The following is a 9876-nucleotide window of genomic DNA, read 5'->3' as shown; positions in this document are numbered from 1 at the left end:
CCTCCTCCCTCACAGCTGCGGGGCTCCGGCATGGCCGTTCTCCTCTCGCAGCCGTGGGGCTCCCCCTCAGGAGTCCTTTCGTGGCCCCTCACAGCCACCCCGGCGTGGCGGTCCCTCAGAGAAGCATGTGTGAGTGCCCTCAGACACCTCCATGGAAACGGGCACCTCCTGCCCCCCCAGAGCCCCCCTTCTCCTCTCAGGACAAAAGGCCCAGGTACCAGCCCACCAGAAAAAGAACAAAAAGGTATTAACGGCGTTACTGCCCTCCTCATCGAACCGTTCTTTAGCAAAACGTGACAAAAGGGAGTGTAATATTTCTTCATATTTATTAGTAATTTCTGACTAGACTGGGTGAGGGCAACTGGTGGGCAAAGGAGGGGCACCCCTCAGGTGATGCTATGGGCGGCTGAGGTAAAAAAAACTAAACTTCTGAGGTAAAAAACCTGCAGTTTTTTTAAGAAACCCTTGGCAGGCAGATATAGTCACATCCCAGTGCTCTTTATGGCAGAAATTGCTGTCCCAGGGTATAATTTTCACACAAAAATCTGGCTCTGTTTAGGTCAGTAAGAAGCCAGATTTTGGAGGGGGCGCAGGACAGGCAGCATGACCTCCAGGGATTCCCCCATGCCCCAAGGGGAATTGGCCATCCCAAAAACCTCACACTGCTGCGGGTAGGCCAGAGGAAAGCCTGATGACTTTTCAGATTTATCAGGAAAATTCAGCACATTGAAACAGGCTACAGTCCCACACAACACCAACTCCCCATCCGGCACGTCAGGGGTTTCAGCTCTAACGCCTTAGGTGGTCACACTGACAGTCATCTGCTTCCCTCACGTTTTTAAATGCTGAAACTGCATTTTCCACTCTCTGTCCTTCAGACTAAGTCAAAATGCCAGGTCAGTGCATTTCTAAGTAAATTAAAACTACACTATTGTTTATAGGACACCTTTAAAAGCCAGTGTTTTACTGGGCAGCAATGGCGTAATTAAAAAGCATTTCATGACGTTTGCAATTCTCCTGTTGGCTGCATTAGGCAAAGCGTTGAATGGGTCTTGGAGCACTTGGGCACAGATGCTGTCAGACTTAAGTTGGCCACGTAAATCGAACAGAAACACATCGCTGATCTTTCTGGCACATTCCTGCTGGCACACGAATAACCTCCGTTCCCACCCCTACACTTCCTCCTACCCACAGAACGTTTCATTTTTTTAAGCAGCAAGTTAAAATTAAACCTCGGTTTCTGCAGCAGGAAACACTTGGCCAGGAGAGACGCTTATGTAACGTGCAGGCTTTATGTCTCACATTAATACCGGGCTGCTGGGGATGGCTGAGGGTCACATGAAGGGCTCTCCTCGGCCCCAGGGGCTGGCAGGGAGCTGCAGCCTTACGTAAGGGGGAGGCACTCTGTCATCTCCCTTTATCCAGCGTGCCGCAGAGCCTCAAGAATTCCTCTGGAAGGGCCCTCGGGCCGGCACAGTGCTTCGGTCCTGGGCTGAAGTTCTCTGCTTTTCAGCACGGCTCCATAAACACGGGGCATGCCAGCTGAAAGCAGTGTAAAACAGTGAGATGGCAAAGCTGAGCATGGATCGGGAATACAAAAAAAGGGAAACAGCGTTTTGTTTTGAAAAATAACACAGTGTGTAAATAATTTTGGAAAATACTACAAGAGAACAGAAGGTCAATTTTTTTGGACAGCAAATTACAAAGAGGGATAAGAAATGTTTCTCAGTGTAAGCACTTGTCTTCACATCACATCCGATGATTTTCTGATTGTCATTTTTAGTCTGATCAGACTAGAGAATAGCTGGAATTGATTGTTCTTAACAACAACCTGTTTAACATTCTTTAAGAAAAAGGCATCCTGCCAGGTAGATAAATTCTCCAAGGCAGATAAATTCCTGATCCATAGCAGTATGGAGGCATCTCCTGAGATTTGCTGTTTTTACAGAGGCAGATTCCCTCTCCTAAGGCAACTTCATGCCACAGCAGTTCTGTCGAGTGAATAAATGCAAATTCTCTTGTCCTAGGATGACCTTTATAGTCTCCCATAGGTGCAGAGGCTCTGATCCGACATGTAACTAGGGAAGCTCTGAGATTCCATGGAAACCTCAGTGCCAGCAGTTGCCCAACAACACGGTGCCCTCTAAAGGAAATTCTCACAAACAGAACCTGACAAGCTGCCAGACAAGCAGCAGTGGGTGTTTTTTCCTGTACTTTGGAAGCAAGCAAATCCAAGGAAACATGGGTGGAAGATGTGCATCCCTTCAATAGATTTTTCCTTGCAGCCTGCTTGGCTCAGAGGAGAAGAATGCCCCTAACATTCCCTCGGTCCCTGAGATTTAGGGATCTGCTTATTCAGTTAAACAGAAAGCACAAAGCCAATCTAGATAGGGATAAGTGCTCAAGATAAATTCCTATGGTTATCTTAATTTTTTTTTTTCCTCCTATAACATTTGCCTGCTTATTTAAAGAAGGTTTTGAAGAGAAACCTGGCAAGTAGGCCATGAAAGACTGGAATGTGAACCACTTGGGCACAAAGGTCAGCATTCCTTTGGAAATGGGCACAAAACGTGATTTACCTTGAAAGCCCAGAAGGGTTGAGAGTGCTGCTGTCAAGAGGCTGTGCTGTTCTCAGGGCTGGAGTCTGTCACGTGCAAGGCTCTTACAAGGAACAGTTTACAAAAACATCAGCCAGCAACAGGAGGGTGACATAGAGTAGCTTGTTCTCATTTTCAAAATGGTGATAGGAAACGTTCAAGGCTTCTGATAAATGAGTGTGGTGGCAACACAGCAGGATGAAAGACTTGTGCTGGAAAACCCAAGATTGTATTTTGGGTTTGATGGTCTGCAGTTGAAATTCCAGCTCTCACTTGGCGACGCCCAGGCCACAGCTACAGGGTGCTGGAAAAGAGAGGAGTATCCTGGCTGTCATGGTCTTCCTGACCAACCTGGGGTCCTGCTGGGCCTGGCCCATCCTCCTTTGGGATATCTGCCTGAATACCCTGGATCTGAGCTTCCACATTCCCTCCCTGGGTTCCTCCACTGTTGGGGTTTGGGATTTCAGCTTGCCTTTTCCTACTCATTTTGCTTCATCCTAAAAATTTTTTCTGGGTTCAGCATGACTTACCTTCCCCACGTGTGCACTTAGGAGAAGCTGGTGCCAGCTCTTTGCCCCTTATCCCTCTTGGATGCAGCAGTGACAGCAGGACTGTCTTTCCAGACCACCTGGAAGGGGAATATTCTTCACCAACAGGTTCTGCCTGCTGAGACCTTCAAGCAGGGATGGGGGTAAGGGAGAGAAAATCATCTCTCCTGGAAAATCAGTCTCCAGGAAAGGGGTGTAAAAGGCTTGTCAGTGATGAAGCCCAACCTAAAACTTTTTTATTGCAAGAATCCCTCTGTGCCTTGGGCTCATCCCCAAGCGTGGGCAGCAGGGGAGGGGGGATTCCTCCCCTCCGCCCTGCTCAGGCGAGACCCCACCTGGAATGCTGCATCCAGCCCTGGGGTCCTCAGCTCTGAGAGGACATGGAGCTGTTAGCAAAGGGAGGGAGCACCTCTGCTGGGAGGAAAAGCTAGGGGAATTAGGATGTTTTCAGCCTGGAAAAGAAAAGCTGCAGGGTGACCCAACGGCGGCCTTGCAGTGCCTGAAGGGAGCCTGCAAGAAAGATGGAGACTACCTACAAGGGCTGGAGTGACGGGACAAGGGGGAATGGCTTCACACTGACAGAAGGCAGGGTCACATGGGATTTTGGGAAGGAATTCTTCCCTGTGAGGCCCTCGCATAGGCTGCCCAGATAAACTGTGGCTGTCCGATTCCTGGAAGTGTTCATGTCCAGGATGGACGGGGCTTGAAACCCAGTCTAGCGGTACTTGTCCCTGCCCATGGCAGGGGATGGAACGGGATGATCTCTAAGTTCCGTTCCAAGCCAGGCCGTTCTAAGCCAGGCTCGGTGACAGGAAAAGCCCGCGGTGACAGCCGCAGTGACAGCCGCCCGCCCTGTCCCGGGGATCCGCAGCGCGGGCAGAGCGGCTACCACCCCCGATCCCCGAGGGCAGCCCGCGGTGCCCGGGAAGCGCTTCCCGTGCAGCGCCTGCCGGGACGGAAGGAAGGAAGGAGGGAAGGTCGTAGGGGCGGAGCCGCGATCCCCGGCATGGCCGTGGTCGCCGCCGCCCGCCGCGCTCTGTCCGCGCTGCTGCTGGGCCGGGGCCCGGCGCTGCCGCCCGCGCTGCGCCTGCCCCGGCCCCGGCCCGCCCCGGCCCCGGCCCCGGTCCTGGTCCCAGTCCCGACCCCGCTCCGCGCCGCCCTCCGCGCATACAGCCAGGTACGGCCGCGCGAAAATGGCGGGCACCGACCCCTGCGGGAATCCGCGGCCTCCCTCCCTCAAGCCGGGCTTTTCTCCTGTGTCCGCGCCAGGTCACGGATGCTCCGTCCCACGAAGGGCGTCTCTCAGAGGAGAAGGCCGCCTCACCCAAGGCGGAGAGCGACACTGTCTACCTCATCAGGGCAGAAGGATTCCCGTTCTCGTGCACCGAGGAAGATGTCCTTACCTTCTTTGATAGTATGGGTGTTCATTCTCCTGGCTAACTGTTCTGCATGCTGGTATTAGCCCATTAGCTCATGCCTGGTTAACAGAAGGAATATTTAGAGACCGTTAGCCAGAGAAAGATGAGGTCCTATTATTGCTGCAAAATTATTCACAACTGACACATATGAAGGGAATAACCAACATCCGCACTGCTGGACACTGACTAGAAGCTCATCCTTATGGCCTCTTAAAATAATTTGCACAAGTCTTTCCCTTTTTAATCAGTGTCTCCGGGGCAAAGGCAATCCAATTCAAAGGGATGCTCTTACAGGCCATTATGGCTGGCCCAAACTCCTCTCTTTTTAAGAAACCGCAGCTTTTCACTAATTAGCTCAAACTGCAGTGTTGTTTTCTGATCCTAATTCATAGCTTTTACATATCTCTGTGGTGCTGATCTTCCCTACTGTCATGTGGTGCTGCCTGCATCCCTCTGGGGGCCAGATGCAAGTTTTTAAATTACTTGCTAGCCTGCCCAACTAAAGCAAGTCAGTTTGACGTTAGACTTCATGTCAGAAATGCGAGCGTTGTGCCCTTTGTCCTGCAGTGCTGAGGGGACGAGCCCCCTGCCCTGCAGTCAGGGCACAGAGATCCCCGTGGCTGATGCAGTCCTGTGTGTTCCTGTGTTGTGTGTCCCTCGGTTTCCAGGCTGTAGAATTCGCAACGGTGAGAACGGGATACACTTCCTGTTAAACAGGGATGGGCGGCGCAGGGGGGATGCCTTGATCGAGCTGGAGTCCAAAGCGGACGTGCAGAGAGCCCTAGAAAAGCACCTGAGGTACATGGGCCCACGCTACGTGAAAGGTGGGTTTGGAGCAGCAGGAGTTAACATTGCAGGGAAATTCCCCGGGGAATGAGAGCTCCTGGGGTAGTGCAGCAGCAGATCTGCCACCACTGGGCCAAAATGTCCTGGGCTGGCCAGGGAAAGCAGAGGGGCAGGAGCGCGGAGCATGGGCTGGGGAAGGGAACAGCATGGAGCTTTGCAGGGGGGGAAAGCTGCCTTAGGGGAGAGAGGGAGTGCCTGCAGAGCGCTGCCTTGCAGTGCCCTGTGGGACAGCGCTCCGTGGCCGCCTTCCTTGCAGTGTTTGAGGTGCACGACAGCGACGTGGAGGGCCTGCTGCGCAGCCTGCGCGACGAGTCGCAGGCCATGAGCGACGGAGTGGTGCTGCTCCGAGGCCTCCCCTTCACCTCCACCGAGGAGGACATTGCAGATTTCTTCTCAGGTAACTCAGCCTGGGCCGTGCCCTTCCTTTACCAGGCATTCAGTTCCTTAGGTTGGTGCTGTTGTTCCTCACGGGACAAGGCAAAGCACGTGCAGCCTTAAATACCTTAAACACCACAAGGAGCTGCTGTTCCCCACAAGTCACACAGGCTTTCTGAGCGCCCTGCAGAGTTTCCCTGCCCCTCTGACCTTGTGCAGGTCTAACCCATGATCAGTACTTTGAGCACTCTGATTTGGGGCCAGGAGGAATTAAGGAAAAAAACTACCATAATAAGAGAAAATTTCCACAACATTTGTGCTCTGAATCTACTTGTTGTCCAGAAGCTGGATTCACTTACTTGAAACCTCAAATTGATTCCTTTTTTAATTAAGTATTCTGTGAAAATTGCCTTAAAGCAAGAAATTGGAGTTTAAAAAAGGCACTTAGGCCAGCATGAGCAGTTGTTTCAGAACTATGTAGCTGCCCAATTAGCTAGTCAAAAACCAGAAAAATAAGGGGGGGAAAAAAAGGCTTTCTGAGCTACAGCACAAGTTTCTGCCACTTTTTCTCCCCTGCCATCTCTAGGTTTGAAAATCACAGACATAGCTTTCATTTATCGGGGAGACAGAAGAACAGGAGAAGCTTTCGTGCAGTTTGCCACCCCAGAGATGGCAGCTAAGGCCCTGCTACGGCACAGGGAATATATGGGAAGCAGGTAGGTGCTTCCCTGGAGTTCAGGGGCCAGGAGAATGTGGTGTGAAGCACCTGTGCACCCTGGTACTTCCTGCTGGGTGAAACACCTCATATCACTGTGTGATTCAGGGGGGCAGAGGCTTCTGCAGTGCTCATAGTCTGGGGGGCTTGGGGGCCTCCCAGAAGTCTCCAGATTTTCAGGTATTCCTGAAGGCATTCTCATCCCAATGAAAAGTGGTGACAGCCTCCAGAGTGGGGAAAATTAAGACACAGCCTGCCCAGGCCTCAGTGCACAGGGATCCTGTGCCTCCTTCAGACACGTGATCCTGCCAGATTTGCAGCAGGTTCCTCCATGCTTTGGGCAGTTTTGGCAGCTGCCCGTCAGCCCAGTGCCCAGCCAGTGCTTCCTCTCAAGGAGTGCCTGTTTGAAGCACCTGCCTGGAGTCCATTCCCAGCAGGGAGTGCTGGCCAGCACTGCACCATCTCCCACCTCTTGGGTGACCACATCCCCTGGGGGAATTACACCATTTTATTCCAGAGCACTGTGCCAGTGAAATGAATTAAATATTCAGTGCCTTGGCAGGGCTCTCACTCCCAGTACCTGAGCAGAGCCAAGGCAGGACATGGCTGGAAGGTGCTGTCTCCGAGCCCCGAGTGCCAGGTGTGCCACGTGCTCTCTCCCTTTGGGCTCCAGGTACATAGAGGTGTACGTGAGCAGAAAGCACCAGATGCAGAGGCACATGCCCTACAGCAGGCAGCTGACGGCCTATTCCAGGGCGAGAAGAGAGTATGAGTCCATCTCTGAAGACAGGGGCTGGAGAGACACTGCAGGCTCCCATGCCGAAGGAGAAATCAGTGAGTCCCTCCCTGTCACGAGTGCTCCTCGAGGCTCCTTCGTGTCACCCCATGTGCCCACAGCTTTCATGTGAGGGAGGGGGCACTGCAAACACTGGTGATGGTTTTTCCCTCCGTTCCACAGAAGTGAGCAGGGAAGGAACAGAAAGCTCCAGGAACGTTTCAGAGTCTGAGAACGCCTCATCGCCACCACAGCACTTTGTCCACATGAGGGGTTTTCCTTCCCAAGCTAGTGCCCAGGACATAATAAATGTGAGTAACAGGCTACGGATGGAGTGTGGCTCTGTCATTACCTGTGCAAACCCTCAGGATTGCAGGCTCTTAGTTAATTGGTGTCTGTTAGTCCTCAGTGCCATGTGGCTTTGGACAGCTGTGGCCTCAGGCACAACACAGATCTGCTCCTCTCCGTGAATAAGAAAGAATTAAGGCTGGCTGGGATGTCTTAATATCCATCACTGGGCTTGAGGAGCCCTTGAGAAGCTAAAGCAAATTATCAGAGTAGCTGACTGCACAGAAATGGTAACAGTGTACATGGAGCTGCACTGGTGTGTACAGAACATGGGTGCTGTGTGAGGATTTTTGTTCCTGGCAGGAGTTCCTATGCCTCGAGCCCACAGGGGGTGGGACGGGTGGCTGGGGAGTGCCTCAGCTTCACCCAGATGGATCAGGGAGCCTTTTGCTGCTCAGGAGCTCAGACCCCCTCCATAGGCTGGCAGGTTTCAGGAGTAAAAGCATTGAGTTTCTGGGGAATAGGGTGCATTACTGTTGTTTCTTTCTCACCAAACTCTTTCCCGCTTTTGTTGTTACTATATTGCAAAGGTTACATATTGCAAGAGTTTTTTACCTCTGGGTGTTTCCTGTAGGCAGCTCCTCTAAGCACTGACTCTTCCTTCTCACAGCTGGCTCCAGTTCCCCCTCAACCAACCAATCCACTCTTGGATAACACTCTTCTTCTTACTGGCTACAGCTGCGCCCTGTTAGAGTCAGGCCTGTTCCTAATCTCTAATAATTGGCTCAGCTGCAGCTCCTTAAGGGGTAAGATTCCTTTCTATCCTACCTTTAATTCCTTAGATTGTATCCCCCTACATGCTTTTCAGTTTTTTGCTCCGCTGAGGCCCACGAGGATCCTGGTGGAATATAACTCCCATGGAGATGCCACAGGAGAGGCAGATGTGCACTTTGAGAGCCACGAGGACGCAGTGGCAGCGATGGCCAAGGAGGGGTCACGGATGGGTAAGTCAGAAAAAGAGAGGGGGTCCTACAGCCCTGGGACTGAGACCTCAGGGCTTTTGGCACAGCTGGTCCAGCTGCTGTTGTACAATGTGCAGAGGGATCACTTGAGTGTGGCTTTTCAAGTTGTGATGTGCCATGGGCTTTGAGGAGGAAAAAGAAAACCCCAATGTAACACATGCAAGTGTCTGACAGCCCACATCTCTTCCCTTGTCCAGAGTGCAGTGCCATTGAATTGTTCCTGAATAAACATCCCAAGGGACAGGAGAACTGCTAGTGACAGCGGTGCAGGTTTGGTGAGCACATCCCTCTGTCCTTCCTGCTCTCTTTATAGCAAGGCGTGCCCCAGGCTCACAGCCCAAAGGATAAAACCTGGAGGGGCTGAAGGGAACCACCCCCAGCAGCTGTCCAGTCTGGATCCCACAGCCCGCACCTCCAGATTCCACAGGCGCCAGTCCCGCAGCATGAAAAGCTCTGATGGGGTTGTAGTCCTGGCACGGAGAGGAAACATGGCTAAACATTTCCCAGAGACATGGCCTCAGAGTAATTGGTCTTTCTGATGGGGTGGGGTTTGGTGTGACCATCAGAGAGGGTGGACAGCTTGTTTCGTGAATTCCCCTCAGAAAGTAGGGGGTGATGGTCGCTGCTCCCCAAGCCCTGCTCCCTGCAGCAGGGAGGACAGCCCACCCATCCTGGGTTTGTAAGCCAGGCCAGGGAGAAGCCCTTGGGGCAGGTTCATGCTCTTTCCTGCATCCCACTCTTCCTTGGCAGCTCTCTCCTGTTGGTGTTTGTGATGGGTGAATTCAACACCCCCACCCCAGGTGCCTGTGCTGCAGCCCCGTGTGAGCATGTCCCACCTGGAATCTGGGGTATTTTACTATTGCCAAACTCCACTGTTTCATTCTAAGAGATGATTCACTGGGAATAAAATACAGTGGCATTGGAAAAAAAAAAGGAATATGTCCGCACTGAGGGAGTGAATGATTTTTCTTTTTCCTCTCCCTGGTTTTTAGGCCAAGCGAACACATTCCGTGGATATGAGCATGAAGATCAGGTCCAAGTGTCACCAGTCAGCAAGGAGGACAAGCTAAGATCAGTTCAGCCTTATTTAAGAGCTTGTAATAAATGTGATAGGCTGTGGGGACTTACACCAGCCACAGCTGGAGTGGGAATGGCCAAGGCTCCAGGGGGAAGCCGTCCAGGACTCCAGGTGCATCAGGATGCATTAATAAAACACCAGGATTGCCAATTAACAGCTGAGTGATCTAAGACCTCACACAGGTACACACTGTTGCTCTGAATCCTTTCATACC

General features: G+C 52.1%; 1 protein-coding gene and 1 long non-coding RNA gene across 2 annotated transcripts; one reads left to right on the top strand and one right to left on the bottom strand.

Moving 5' to 3' along the window:
- Positions 1-312: 312 nt before the first annotated feature.
- Positions 313-4072, bottom strand: LOC132325982 (uncharacterized). Its single transcript, XR_009486103.1, has 4 exons — positions 3682-4072; positions 3128-3225; positions 2580-2901; positions 313-1542 (listed from the first exon to the last, which is right to left on the bottom strand). It is a non-coding gene; the product is annotated as an uncharacterized LOC132325982 (long non-coding RNA).
- Positions 4073-4151: 79 nt separating this feature from the next.
- On the top strand, positions 4152-9816 carry GRSF1 (G-rich RNA sequence binding factor 1). The gene is made up of 10 exons (XM_059843582.1): positions 4152-4322; positions 4415-4559; positions 5232-5387; positions 5666-5806; positions 6371-6500; positions 7173-7333; positions 7458-7585; positions 8431-8566; positions 8782-8859; positions 9577-9816. Exons 1-9 carry the CDS (start codon positions 4152-4154, stop codon positions 8838-8840), a joined length of 1227 nt encoding a protein of 408 aa, XP_059699565.1. The 3' UTR covers positions 8841-8859; positions 9577-9816.
- The last annotated feature ends 60 nt before the right edge of the window (positions 9817-9876 follow it).

Source organism: Haemorhous mexicanus, chromosome 4, assembly GCF_027477595.1.
Source record: "Haemorhous mexicanus isolate bHaeMex1 chromosome 4, bHaeMex1.pri, whole genome shotgun sequence".
Lineage (NCBI taxonomy): Eukaryota > Metazoa > Chordata > Aves > Passeriformes > Fringillidae > Haemorhous > Haemorhous mexicanus.
Note: the sequence above shows the minus strand (reverse complement) of the source record. Positions and strands in the feature narration are given on the sequence as shown.

Coding starts and splice junctions, on each gene's coding strand:
- GRSF1 (XM_059843582.1), top strand. CDS start 4,152: ATGGCCGTGGTCGCCGCCGCCCGCCGCGCTCTGTCCGCGCTGCTGCTG. Junction 4,323..4,414: donor CCCTCCGCGCATACAGCCAG/GTACGGCCGCGC, acceptor TGTCCGCGCCAG/GTCACGGATGCTCCGTCCCA. Junction 7,334..7,457: donor CCATGCCGAAGGAGAAATCA/GTGAGTCCCTCC, acceptor TCCGTTCCACAG/AAGTGAGCAGGGAAGGAACA.